General features: G+C 43.5%; 1 protein-coding gene across 1 annotated transcript in view; it reads right to left on the reverse strand.

Moving 5' to 3' along the window:
• LOC126280462 (loricrin-like) overlaps positions 1-15,373 on the reverse strand; it is a 52,228-nt gene that overhangs the window by 11,089 nt on the left and 25,766 nt on the right. The window contains exons 2-4 of the mRNA XM_049979768.1: positions 13,554-13,703; positions 10,747-10,921; positions 6,858-6,998 (exon numbers count right to left, since the gene is read on the reverse strand). Of these exons, the coding sequence (XP_049835725.1) occupies positions 6,858-6,998; positions 10,747-10,921; positions 13,554-13,703 (466 nt within the window). The remainder of the gene's footprint in view (positions 1-6,857; positions 6,999-10,746; positions 10,922-13,553; positions 13,704-15,373) is intronic.

Below are 15,373 nucleotides of genomic sequence, written 5' to 3' on the forward strand. Positions count from 1 at the left end.
TGTATTCTTGATAACATTAATTTTTATGTGGTGTAATACATTTACAGAAAATACAAATACATTATTTTACTTGTGTCGACGAGGAAAGTTCAGAAACTCTTCAAAACACTCTGTACGACGAATATTAACGGAGACACCGCACAGATTAAGAATGAAAATTTTCACAGCCAACAATAAACCACAGTTACAAACTCGAATAGCTACAGAGACATATGATTCCTCTAATGGGAGATAATGTCACCAAATACGTTTGACTGAAATTCCATATCTATACATAGGTTAGGTTAGGTTAGGTTAACAGGACATCCAACGCTAAATCAATAACGTAGCGTGTAAAAAATTATAACGAAAGATAGGTTAGACAGAAGTTAAGGAATTGGAAGTTAATACTCGCCTATTGTTTTTGTTCTTCGCTTAAACTAAGTTAGTACTGGGCCACAGCGAGAAAAACGGTACTAGTACCATCCAGCTGTGAGTGGCAGAACACTTTGTAAGTGCAATGAAGACTTGGCAATGGGTACCGTGAAGTGTACGCATTCGCCAACCAGAAACAAAATATTTAGCTCCAGTTTAATGTTACAGCTTCTGAGTAATAACAAATTACTTGTATCTTTCATCTATGATGAAGTCAGATGTGACATTTTGTCTTTAACGAACATATTTAAGGGCCTCAGGCATGAAATTCGTCTTTCATTTTGGTCAGATGTAAAGTCTGTTATTGTATTGTTTTTGTTTTGTAGTAAAACTCAATTTTTATTTATAATGAAGCATCAGAAATAGAGAGAAATGATTTTTTGTAACAATAAAGCTCACAAATTACTTAACTCAAGGAGATTATATTTTAATTATATGAAGCGATACATTATAATTATTAGTAGTCTTTAGGGATCAAACATGTTCGTCCACAATGAACATTCTTTAAAGCTGTAAAGCAGTAACAAATGCGTCAAAATTTGTGTTACTAGACAGGAAGGAAAGAATGTGAATGATATTTTGTTGTTATCTAGTGAGGAAATGTTTTTAAGAAGTTTGCTATTCCAAAGTATTATTGCGTTTTTCTGATTGGAAATAGACGGGAAATTCCATACAATCTATCAACAGTTTTCTGGGATTATATATAGAATTTTGGATGGCATGACTGAAAGAATGAACCTGTTCGGTGTTTCGCGGCAAAATAGACTGTCTGTTTGCTTTTTTATTTGTTATTAAGGGAACTAGTTGGGTCATCAAGTGTCACACTGGAGGCTCAGCTGATCTTAAATGTCCATAGTGCAATTTTGTGGAGAAAGAGCTGCATTTTGCTGCATTTTCAAGTGGTAATTTTCTGCATCATGGATTTGAGAAAGATGATGAAAAGAGAGTATTAGCTCCGGTAGAGTAATAAATTTACGGCTGAGGAATGACTGTGGAAGCAGATATATATGCCACTGTGTGTTCCTCAACAAAAATGCACTTACATGGTTACAATACAACCATACTGCACCTGCTTATTTGCGATGTAACCACCGTAAATCTACACCACAACCATAAATGCGTTCTTCGTTATAGCTAACATTCTCCTTGCATCAGCACTTTCAGGTTCATTTTGCAGGTTAACATCGTTTTAATTCCCAACGACACGAGTTTCAGCCAAGTCAAACAAATGATAACTAAATCAAGACGTTAAACTGTCGACAGAGTCCGTAAGTAATCTCAGAAATTAATTTATCAAAACATTTGTGATACCTCAAGAAGCCACTGATTTCAAATTACGAAATTCGTTGGAATTGTGATTTTATTTTTGTTGCGAAAGTTATGGTCAAAGATGCTTTCACAAGTGATGGGCAAAGAATGAACCTGTTCGGTGTTTCGCGGCAAAATAGACTGTCTGTTTGCTTTTTTATTTGTTATTAAGGGAACTAGTTGGGTCATCAAGTGTCACACTGGAGGCTCAGCTGAGCTTAAATGTCCATAGTGAAATTTTGTGGAGAAGGAGCTGTTTCCTTATGCAAGCACACACTTATCTCTGCCAACTTATTTATCGAAAACAGGGATCTTACTTTGTTTCTCCATTTGATAACTTCATTTACGTTCCCGGTTCAGAGAATACGATTTTTTCAGTTTTAATTTTACTATCAAAAACACATAGATTTAAGATAAGGTTCTATTGGCAACTGGCATCTTGGAGACAGTATTTCTTGTATTTTTAATGATTTTAATTACGGTTAGTGGTACAGCGTTCGCTTCACAGACGAAGTCGAATTGTACGTGGCTAATGCTGTAAGGTTACAAAAAATATAACCTTGATTCAATTAGGCCTTCAGTGTTAATTGTGCTTCCCTTCCTATTTCAGTGCGTTGTTCTCGTATTAAAGTTTGTGGTTCTCCAAAGGGTTCAGAGAGAGCAGCATGGTTTTTAGGGCAATTGATTGATTTGACTGTGTAGTGCATCTCAAATTTTTCGTTGTCACAATAGACAATATCTCAGTAAATATACTGCTGAACCGATTTAACATGTTTTTACTTTTTCGTGTGTACTATACTGATACTTCGATGTGATACACATTATCTGATCAAAAGTATCCGGACACCCCTGTGTAATGCGTAATTGACCATTTTATGTCACGAGGTGCGGACCTGCCAGTGTAAAAGGCGTGGGGAACTGTGTTGCCAGTAGAGAAGTAGCAATAGCAGGGTGTGTCAGTCCGGAGTGCTCAATGAATTAGTATTTGGACTTGTCGTTATATGTCACGTCAGCAACAAATCCATCAGGGACATTTCAACGCATTAAAGCTGCCGTGGGCTACAGTTGGCACTGTGGCAGTAAAGTGAAACGAGAAAGAAAAACTACACCAAGACCAGGCAGACCTCACGTACTGTCGGATAGGAACCACCGAGCACTGCGGAGGGTGTCTGTAAGAATTCGCGTGAAATTTGCGGAATGAATCAAAGTGCTACCAGCTATCCAACTAGCATTGACTCTGCTTAGGGAGGTAAAGCGAATGAGGTATTACGGTCAAGCCATATATTTATGCAGTCGATGCTGCGGTGCTGGTGTAAAGACCGACTACTGGACAGTGGCAGATTGGCAACGAGTGATCTGGGATGGTGAGTCACACTATGTCCTTGGGCAGTGCAATGGAAGGGGTCTGGTTTGGTGAATGCTTGGAGCAATTTGCCTGCCGTCGCGCGTAATAACAACAGTGAAGTATGGAGAAAACGGTGTTATGATATGGGGGTAATGTGGTCATCAGGATGTACACCCCATATGGTACTTACGGAAACGCTAAATGTGCAAGGGTACGAACATATTTTACTGCGTTGTGTGCTGTGTACGCTAGAGGAACGGTTCGGAGATTATGACTGTACCAGCGTTCTGTCACAAAGCAGCATCTCTGAGGCAATGTTTTGTGGATGGTGAAATTCCTGAAATGGACTGTCCTGGCCAGAGTCGCGACCTGAACCCAGTGAAATACTTTGGGATGAGTCAGAATGTCAAACTCACTTCAGACCTGATACTGGACCATAACTACCTTCACTGGTATCGGCACTTGAGGGAAAATGGGCTGCCATTCCTCAACAGTCTTTCAGACACCTCATTCAAACTGTTTCCAGTAGAGTTCAAGCTGTCATAAAGGCGAAGGGCTTACACCCATATTAATGTCCGTTAATAGGTGTATAAATACTTTTCATGAGACAGTGTACGTTGTGCACTTCGTGTTTGTAAGCACTCAAATGTACGACGATGAGCCAAAACATTATGACCATCTGTTCAACAGCGCGTTGTTACACTTTTATAATGCAGCGCAACAGAAACTCTGCTTGCCATGGATTCTACAAGTTCTTGAAAGGATTCCAGAAGTATGTGGCGCCAGACGTCTCTGCACAGGTCAAGCATTTCCCGCAAATTACGGGCCAGCACTTACCGCCGGACAGAAATTCCAGTGTGTACAGATAAGGCACTATTGCTGGCCCAGACACCAATGTGCGTTCAAACCACTGTAACACGATTCTGACCTTGCAACACGGACAGTTATGCTGCTGGACGATGTCATACCGCCATGATGCATTCTTTTACCACCACAGACCCCATGAAGATGCAACTCAATGTGCCCCATAGCATAGCTCTGCTCTCGCTGGCCTGCATCTATGGCGCGGTGCCTGTTTCGTGCAGCCATTCGCCTGGTTCACGGCCATCCAGCTGATGGAACAAGAAATGCGATACGTTTGACAGGCGACCCATTTCTATTGATTTACAGAGAAAAGCCAGTGAGGCTGTGCCCAATGCGGTCATAACGAACGACGTCGTTGTCTCAACATAGGAACACGTAGGGGTCGTGTGATGTGGAGCTCCATGTTCAACAATGGCGTTCGAACGTTGGGTTCAGAAACACTTGTGTCTGCACCAGTATTGTACTCTGCCGTCAGATTTGCCATGGATCTCTGCCGTTCCTGGATTACACACTGGGTGATCTTCCGATCTTTACGTTTTGTGATGGTACGTGGCCTTCCAATACCATAACGCCCACTCGTCATTTCACCATCGTTGAATGACTTTCCATAGATGATCACGAGAGTGATAGGCCAACAGGCGACCAGCTTCGTTTCCAACTGTAACGCCACAACAATGTTCCCTTGGTCAAAACCGCTTGTATCAGTGATTTCCCACATTTCTGCCCCATATCTTAGCTTTAATGATAGCCCATTCTTCTGTATTCCGCTTTCATTCATTCTTTAATGCGTCACGTGCGTGATACACCAGCAGAAGGCATCCAACCTCGCGGAGGGCTGTGGTCGTAATGTTTTGGCTCATCAGTATGTGACAACGTAGATACAATTTTAAACATGGCTATGAGACAGCACCCGTTGTATAATACAGCCAGCCGGTTGCAACAAGAATTTACTTTAATCTGGATACGAGATCGACTATGGGTGTCTCCACCAGAAAAAGTAAACAATATAAAAAAGTGACAAAACCGTTAAGACATATAAATGTCAAGAATAGATAGTTTTTATGCCGAACATATTTATGAGGCGTAACAGATGTACTAACAGACAACCAGTTTTAACTGCAAAGCGCTCTCTTCAACTGAAGTGCACCATAAAAAGGACAATATTTAAACCATATAAAATTACAGACGTTGGAACTGACACAAAACTGGTATCTGTCAGTAAAATTATAGCTGCGTGGCGTAGAACGCTGAAAGAGGAAACGGGCACTAGAAGTGACACTGGAGTAAGAGGCTCACTGGCCGAAGCTGCCACAACGTGCGCACGAGGCAAGTCGCGCCTTGTGCTGACAATCGAAAAAATCAGCTGTTTACATTACAAAACTATTTTAAATAACATATAAATGTTTACCTCTAGTCAATAGCCAATATTAATACAGGACAATACAATAGTAATTATTCTATACAGTGTGCATTAAAATGATTACAATGTAATAAATAAGAAGGATAGAGGAAGGCGACATTTTAGAGTCTACTCCGAGGAAAAAAAGGAGTCAATTTTAAGCGTTTGTAAGTAAGGGTTTCATACCACTGAAGAAATTTTGAATATTCGTTCAGAATGAAACAGTAATTTAGAGAAAAGTGTTTGAAAATTTCTAATTCTTTAGGGATATTAAGTCTAAAGCCTTTCTCCTCTGTGTGCAGGATACTGATGCCTTGAATTTCTATAGACTTTTGGCCGTAATTAATAAATAATCATCAAAGACGAGTTTATATATATTTATATCTCTTTCCTCGTAAGTGATGTTCTTTATATGTAACAGCATACGTTTGCCCTATTTAACATGCTGGACATGTGTCAAAAATAATTTTATAGGCGTTTGAGTTTGGTAAGAGAGGGTGTATAGGTAGCAAACTACGAATAAGATTATGTTTAAAGCTGTTGTTAGTAGAAAATGCTCCTTTACAATCGTACTTGTTTCCAAAAAAAAAAAAAAATGGTTAAAATGCTCTGAGCACTATGGGACTTAACAGCTATGGTCATCAGCCCCCTAGAACTTAGAACTATTTAAACCTAACTAACCTAAGGGCATCACACAACACTCAGTCATCACGAGCAGAGAAAATCCCTGACGCCGCCGGGAATCGAACACGGGAACCCGGGTGCGGGAAGCAATAACGCTACCGCACGACCACGAGCTGCGGGCGTACTTCGTTTCGGAGAGATGCTGAATCGACTAAGATGCAGGTCACAGAAACGGCAAAGAATTCCTTCTTCTTCTCATTATGGTCGTTATTAGGAGAAATAGCAAGAGTCGTGAGTCTATTATTGATTTAATTTTTGAAAAAATCATACACTACGGTTGGTTCGTATTGATTACTGACTGCAATAGCTTTAATAAAATATCAGCATCGATAGTTTCATTAAATAAAGAAGTAGAAACAGTCCTATGAATGGAAGAATCAAAAAAATACTTTTTTTTATGAGAATGAAGATGTGGAGAACAGGACGACACTGTTTGACCAGTGCAAATTTATTTGATAAAAATATTGAAAGAAATTTTGTTATCAACTATTGCCAATGTTTACCGACGGAACTAGCTCATATGTGAAACCAATTTTTGCGTGAAGTTCGGTAAAGACTTTGAAGCGGTGACCAGTACCCTCATTAGACCCTCTGCAAGTAATTAAAATGTTGTATAGATATCTGGAGTATGAAAGAACACCTGAAGTGGCAGCTAGATAATGATAGACGAAATACTTACTATACCCCCCCCCACATTAATATCACCGTAGTAAAAAATAAAAACATATTGGGGTAAGCGTCGATGTGAGTATGTGCTATTATTTAGAAAACATTTGTGATAGTTCAGTTGAGCGAAATCTGGGTTACTGCTATTACTAGTGAATGCTGGAATGAGTGTCTTACCACGCGTAGCTGGAAGACTGGCTGGAGCTGGAAGACTGGCTGAAGGAGCCGCCGGAGGGGTAGTAGCCGCCGCCCCCGCCGCCCCCACACACGTTGCAGTAGCCGCCGCCGCCTCCGCCGCCGCCGGGGTGGTACCCGTACCTGGTTATTCATTTGTTGCCGTCTTATATTTATTGTCTATACTTATGAAATAGGTCGTGATTTCATCATTCTTAGAGTTTGTTACATGATGTAATTGGTAAATAAGATGTCATTCAGTTTTCGGTTATTAACAGTAATGATAATAATAATAACAATAATAATAATAGTAATAATAAGTAAATGTTTAACAATAAACCGAAACGGCATAGGGAATTACAAAAAATATTTGCAGTAATGATTGTATACGAAGAATTGGAAAAATTATGGATTACAGCACAGTAGTGAAGTTCAAATGCCTCTCCAGAAAGCTCTGTATTATAAATTAGACAACCTATTAATAGTACATATAAGAATCATGAAGAAAATTTTCCAATAATAAGCAAAGAAGTCTCGAACCAGTGACGAGATTTGTTACAGTAACTTATAGAAAAGAAAGGAAAAGAAAGCAATAAATAAAACAGCTATTTATTGGACGTTTGTACAATGCGAATAACAATAGCCACGTAAAAAAAATAAAAAAAATAAAACAGATTGTCAAATATCTCTACCAAAAAGAAACTGACAGGAAATGGAGAAATACAAATAAAGGTAGAAAAGTAGATGAAAGAGGCATTCATCAGAAGGAAAGTGAGGGATTAGAAAGCAGCGCAAGTAAGATAATAGCTGTGAAGTGGTCTGAAGAAAGAAAACGGATAAACAGCGAAAAGAAGAAGAGAACATTGGAGGGAAAAAAATCCGGCGAGATTTTGAAATTACTCCTTTGTTAGCCAAACGGAAGAATTAAGAAAGATTAAATGGTAACAAGATTGTTATGTGTCAGTTGTAACATCAGTTGAGAGAAATACAGGATTTTCCGGATATCAGTCAGGTTATATGTTGTTTCAGAGCAACGTTTCGTTAGGTTTCTTACTTGTTAGGTTCTACGAAAGTGTCGGGTCGCGACTATTACAGATATTTGTCTGTTCTGTGCAGTGTATTTCACATCCTACATACGCACCGGAACGAGAAGTGAGAAGCGTGTATACCTAGTCTGTGGGTAGTGGTGCGGGGAGGGGAGGGTATATGATGTAGAGGGAGATGTAGAACGGGAGTTGATGTTACATCGTCCCAAGCTCAGCTGAGAAGGAGGCCGCTATCGCAGTTTATAAGATTTTCATGCACTCTTCATTTCAATCGCTAGGGATTGTGACTTCCAGTCCTCCCTCGCTCCCCCTCACCCCCTCCCATCAACCCTCTTCACCCGCACCCAGCAGCCAGGACTCACTTCCGACATTTTGCTATTGGCCTGCCTAGTGCAGGTACAGGAGATGAAAGACATGACTCAGAATGGATGAGTACCAGCGAGCAATACGACACAGATACTTCGCCAGAAGATGACAAGTAAGAAGCTTATCGAGACGTCGCTCCCAAAGGATAACATTAGGTAGGTGATTTCCAATATTCTCCATAAGTGTATCTATTGACCAAGGAAGAGAATGTATATCTGCAGACTGAAGCGAAGAACGTAAATCCATACCGAGTCCGCGATTGGATGCAGGGTCTCCTGTTTACCATGCCAAGGTGCAAAATACCACGCCACCTAGCACGCTTCCCTCCTCAATACAAATTCGCACTCACGCCTCAGCCCAGTTGGTATTCTGCCTAAACTCGAACAACACTGCATTGGAATAGCATCTCACCATCGAACGAAACGGGTGATGTTGGGACCTGCAAAGGTCAGTGGAGCCGTATACACTACTGGCCATTAATATTGCTACAACGAGAAGAAATGCAGATGATAAAAGCATATTCATTGGACAAATATATTATACTAGAACTGACAAGTGATTACATTTTCACGCAATTTGAGTGCATAGATCCTGAGAAACCAGTACCCAGAACAACCACCTGTGGCTGTAATAACGGCCTTGATACGCCTGGGCATTGAGTCATACACAGATTGGATAGCGTGTACAGGTACAGCTGCCCATCCAGCTTCAGCACGATACCACAGTTCATCAAGAGTAGTGAGTGGCGTATTGTGACGAGCCAGTTGCTCGGTTACCATCGACGAGAAGTTTTCAGTTGGTGAGAGATCTGGAGGATGAGCTGGCCAGAGCAGCGGTCGAACATTTTCTGCATCCAGAAAGGTCCGTACAGGACCTGCAACATGCTGTCCAGCATTATCCTGCTGTAATATAGGGTTTGGCAAAGGATCGAATGAAGGGTAGAGCCACGGGTCGTAAAACATCTGAAATGTAAAGTCCACTGTTCAAAATGCCGTCATTGCAAACAAGAGGTGACCTAGACGTGTAACCAATGGCACCCCATACCATCACGCCGGGTGATAAGCCAGTATAGCGTTGACGAATATACGCTTCCAATGTGCGTTCACCGCGATGTCGTCAAACACGGATGCGACCATCATGATGCTGTAAACAGAACCTGGATTCATCCGAAAAAAAGACGTTTTGCCATTCGAGCACCCAGGTTCGTCGTTGAGTACACAATCGCAGGCGCTCCTGTCTGTGATGCAGCATCAAGGGTAACCGCAGCCGTGGTCTCCGAGCTGATAGTCCATGCTGCTGCAAACGTCGCCGAACTGTTCGTGCAGATGGTTGTTGTCTTGCATACGTCCCCATATGTTGACTCAGAGATCGAGACGTGGCTGCACTGGATTCATCCGAAAAAAAGACGTTTTGCCATTCGAGCACCCAGGTTCGTCGTTGAGTACACAATCGCAGGCGCTCCTGTCTGTGATGCAGCATCAAGGGTAACCGCAGCCGTGGTCTCCGAGCTGATAGTCCATGCTGCTGCAAACGTCGCCGAACTGTTCGTGCAGATGGTTGTTGTCTTGCATACGTCCCCATATGTTGACTCAGAGATCGAGACGTGGCTGCACGATCCGTTACAGCCATGCAGATAAGATGCATGTTATTTCGACTGGTAGTGAAACGAGACCGTTGGGATCCAGCACGACGTTCCGTATTAGCCTCCTGAACCCACCGATTCCAAATTCTACTAACAGTCGCTGATCTCTACCAACGCGAGCAGCAATGTCGCGATACGATAAACTGCAATCGCGATAGGCTACCATCCGACCTATATCAAAGTCGTAAAGGTGATTTCTCCTCCTTACACGAGGCATCACAAAAACGTTTCACCAGGCAACGGCGGTCAACAGCTGTTTGTGTATGAGAAATCGGTTGGGAACTTTCCGCATGTCAACACGTTGTAAGTGTCGCCACCGGCGCCAACGTTGTATGAATGCTCTGAAAAGCTAATCACTTGCATATCACAGCACCTTCTTCCTGTCGGTTAAATTTCGCGTATGTAGCAACTCATCTTCGTGGTGCAGTAATTTTAATGGCCAGTAGCGTACTTTCACCTGATTATAGCACCTATTCCTGGGTTTCAGGCAGAATCCCCCTTTCTTTGATGCTGAGGTGCTATTCTAGTTCTGCTGCAGAACCTCTGGAATGCTGTTCGAGTTTAGTAGGAATACCAATTTGTTCGATTTTAGTGGAAATACCAAGTGGGCTGAGACATGGACGGGAATTTAGACTGAGAAGGAAAGCGTGCTAGGACAGTCCGCGCAGTTGTAGAAAACCACTATGACGGGGTGGGTTTGAATCCTTGGTACAGTCTTTCATTCGTCGTTTCAGTCTGTATACATACGTCATAAAAGTCTGAGACTTGGAAAGGTCTATGGAAGCATATAGTTTCGTTAAAAACAAAGAAAATGAAAAATGGAGAATGAAATACGTACCCATAGGATGGCCGCTTCTGCACCGTGACGACCACTGGGATTACCACGCCACCGCCCCCGTAACCCCCGCCGTAGCCGCCACCATAGCCGCCTTTGTAGCCTCCGTAGCCACCACACTTCTTGCAGAACGTGCGTTTCGGTCGCGAAATTCCTGCGTCTGCATTTAATTCTGTTCCTGACGAAAAAGTAGAGTTTAGTTAGCTGGGCACCACATATACCACACGTACACAGTGCAAACCACCCTGAAGTGCAGGGATAGTTTATATTGCACCGCTTATTCACGAATGGATCGTGGGAAGAATGACAGCTTAAATACCTCTGTGTGCACTGTAACCTTGTATTCCCGCTTCCTATGAGAGCGATACGTAGGGGTTGTACTGAATCCCTAGATCACTCATTTAATGCTGGTTTTCCAAACTTTTTTAGTTGGCTTCAGTGGGGCAGCTGGAGTTTATAATCAAGCGTCCACCAGCTCAGTCTTTTCCAGCATTAGCGCGGCTCTCTCCCATGGGTGAGACAAAGCTGTGACCATACGTGCTGCCCTCCTTTGCATACCTGTTATAACCCCTCATGTTTCTATTTGGTATTGCGCGCACAAACTCGACCGATGTTGTGAGTGCCTTGCATGAGTCTTTTGTAAGATATCTTCCCCATAGACTCATTGGATATTTCAAATATCCTACCAATGAACCAAAGTCCGTCGCCTACTTTATCTACGACTGAATCTATGATCATTCAATTTCATAGCTGTACAAAATGTTACACTCAGGTATGTAAGAGCTGACTCGCCCCAATTATGTCTCAGAGATAATTTAGTCATAGTATTCTAGGTCCTTGCTTGACACATCATTAATATCAACGTGAACAACAAGGTTATATGATCATTTTTTAGAGGTACCAGATGACAGTTCTGAGAGAGTTGATGTTGAGATTGGTCGTTGATTCTTCCAGTACTTTAATTTTGTGAATGCCTTCCAGCGGGGAGTTAACAACAGTTAAAAAACATAGACGAAGGCTGGTGCAACTGTGAATTAGTATTCTTAATTGGATTTTCTTAACGAATATAATTCTATGGAGACATATTCTGATTTCCACAAAAAATTTTCACTCTTCAGCGAATTGCGCACTGACCTGAACTTCCTGGCAGATCAAAACTGTGTGCCGGACTAGCAATCGAACTTGGGGCCTTCGGTCATAAATGAACCAAAAATATTGGCATCTTAACTAAAATTGCCAAAATCATAAAAACATAAAATATAAAATAATAAGAACCAAAATCAACCAATTAAGGGACATACAAAGTGTTACAAAAATGATTAACCTTAAATAAAACTAAAAATAAAGGCAATCTACCCAAGCACGGGTCACAACAGACACTCCCTCCCCCCCCCCCCCAATCCTCCGCCCACATCCTACCTCCTACGCTTCACATCCTTCACCAAAGCGCACACTCCGATGCAGAGTGAAAATTCAATTTGGAAACGATCTCAGGCTGGACCTGGTCATATCTCCGCAATATCCTTTCTTCCATGTGTGCTAGTGCTATACTGCATGGAGGGATGCTTCTGTGAAGTTTCAAAGGTGGGAGATGAGGTACTGGCTGAGGTAAAACTGAGCAGGCGGCTCGTCAGTCATGCTGGGATAACTCAGTCGCAAAATGCAAGGGTTCCACGATCGAATCCTAGTCCAGCACACATTTTTAATCTGCTCTAAAATTTCATATTTTGACCAATAGGTCAACTCAGAGCAAATTATGTCAACCCTCCGACCAAACTCACGAAATGGACCGCAGCCAGTTTAGTTAATCGTTGTAGCTGTGATGCGTAAGTTCGACTTGTGGCGTCAGTTTAACAGGGCTCATATTTGCATTTTTTACTCGTATTTACTTCAAGCATAGGAAACGCCACACCGTTTATGCCTGGAATGCCGGTTTGGTGTGCAACCGCATTGTCGTCAATGGTACCAGTTTCAATGCTGAGATCCTCAGAGAGATCAGCTCTACCTGTTGCCATTAATTTGATTATATTTACATGAATTAGAGCCCACACAGAAGCATACCGACAATCCTTCTTTCCACGTACAATACGAGACTGGAATAGAAGGGAGAACCGATAGAGGTACTCAGGGTACACTCCGCCACACACCGTCTGGTGGCTTGCCGAGTATGGATGTAGATGTAGATGTAGATGTAGATGTAGAAGAGTGGTCTTCCGAACTAATTGTTTTATTTTGTTTTCAGAGAAGATATTTGGTATTGTTTTGCAGGTTGTACTGCCACGACCACCACTTGATGATGATGATGATGATGAGTCCCATACTCCGTTTACCGAGCGTAGGGGAGCGACGCGGGAGACCCGCGCCGCCATACTAGGCAAGGTCCTAGTGGAGGTGGTTTGCCATTGCCTTCCTCCGACCGTAATGGGGATGATTGATGATGATGATGAAGACGACACAAACACCCAGTCATCACGAGGCAGGTGAAAAATCCCTGACCCCGCCGGGAATCGAACCCGGGACCCCGTGCTCGGGAAGCGAGAACGCTACCGCGAGACCACGAGCTGCGGACGACCACCACTTACAAAATCACCACTTACAAAATGGTAATTATCTTAACTGACCGTGAGATTATTTGTCTCCCCCAAAGATGACAGTACTATCTGGTAAAATGTGCACTGGTGAACTAATGTTTTCTCAACAGGTCTCACGACTTGGTCGGTGCACTAATCTCTGGCACGAGGCATTCGTAAGCCAACAAGTCAGACGAACTTTCAGTGTGTGGAGTTGTTGTTTTGAGAGCGCCTACTTACCTTGCAAGGGGTCGGCGCCGACCAGCGCACTGAGTAGGGGTCCGTGTCCCACGTAGCTGCCGGCAGGTGCCTGGCCACCTTGAGGCACAGCCGCGAGCGCCGCAGACGGCGGCGCGTCGCCTGGCGTCCCTGCCGCTTCCGGGGGCAAGTCTGTTCAACAGAAACCAGCAAAGATACTTTACTCATCTGGGCACAATGAGAAACAGGCCTTCTTACTCTATAAAAAGTTGCTAACGTATGTGGTATACTAGCAATTTTCTAGATGTGCATAGACAGTAAAACAGAGATGCATACAGTAAAGTGACAAGTCGTGGGATACCTCCTAATATCGTGCCGTATCTCCTTTTTCCCAACGTAGTGCACCAAATCGACGTTGCATGAACTCAACAAGTCCCCAGCTGAAATATTGAGCCATGCAGTCTCTATATAATAAGCACTCCGTCTTCAGGCCTTAATTGGCCCATCGCGACCATCCTGACCGCCGTGTCATCCTCAGCTGAGGATGTGGATAGGAGGGGCATGTGGTCAGCACACCGCTCTCCTGGTCGTTACGATGGTTTTCAGTGACCGGAGCCGCTACTATTCGGTCGAGTAGCTCCTCAATTGGCATCACGAGGCTGGGTGCACCACAAAAAACGGCAACAGCGCATGGCGGCCCGGATGGGCACTCATCCAAGTGCCGGCCACACTCGACAGCGCTTAACTTCGGTGATCCGATGGGAACCGGTGTATCCACTGCAGCAAGGCCGTTGCCCATGCAGTCTCTATAGCTCTCCACAACTGCGAAAGTGTTGCCGATGCAGGATTTTGCGCTCGAACTGATCTCTCGATTAAGTCCCGTGTTCGGCGATTTTGGTGGCCAAATCTTCGCTCTAACTGTCTGTAATGTTCTTCAAACGATACGCAAATTGTGGCCCAGTGACATGGAACATCGGTTGGGAACATGGAGTCAATGAATGGCTAGGAAATCGTCTCCAAGTAGCCGAACGCAAGCATTTCCAGTCAATAATCGGTTCAGTGGGAACAGAAGGTCCAGTCACTTCCGTGTGCACACAGTCCACACCATTATGGAGCCACCATTTGCTCGCACAGCGTCTTGTTGACACCTTGGGTCCATAATTTTGTGGCATCTGTACCACACTCGAACCCTACCATCAGCTCTTGCCAAATGACTCGTTTGACCACATCACGGTTTTCCAGTAGTCAAGGGGTGAACAGACATGGTCATGAGCCCAGGAAAGGCGCTGCAGGCGACGCAGTTCTGTTGGAAAAGGCGCTCGAGTCGGTCTTCTGCTGCCATAGACCATCAACGTCAGATTTTTTCCCCAGGTAGCTGAATCGTCAGCGTGACGGATTGTCACTCCTCTGGGCCCGAGTTCGATACCCGGCCGGCTCGGGGAGTTTTCTCCACCCAGGGATTGGGTGTTGTGCTGTCCCCATCATCATCCTATCACCCTCATCGACTGCAGATCGCCGAAGTGGCGTCAAATGGAAAGATCGGCATCCGGCGAACGGCCTGCCCGACGGGGTGCCCTAGCCATACGATTAAATAAATAAACGCCAGATTTTGCCACACTGTTCTAACGGATACGTTATTCGTAACAGATACGTTCGCCGCACTTCTCACATTAATTTCTGCGGCATTTCACGTAGTGTTACTTGTCTATCAGCATACGCCACTGCCCTCGGTCATTAAGTGAATGCCGTCGGCCACTGCGTTGTCCGTGGTGAGAGGTAACGTTTGAAATTTGATATTCTCGGCACACTCTTCACACTGTGGATCTCGGAATACTGAATTCCCAAACGGTTTCCAACTACCA

This window comes from Schistocerca gregaria, chromosome 1, assembly GCF_023897955.1.
Source record: "Schistocerca gregaria isolate iqSchGreg1 chromosome 1, iqSchGreg1.2, whole genome shotgun sequence".
Lineage (NCBI taxonomy): Eukaryota > Metazoa > Arthropoda > Insecta > Orthoptera > Acrididae > Schistocerca > Schistocerca gregaria.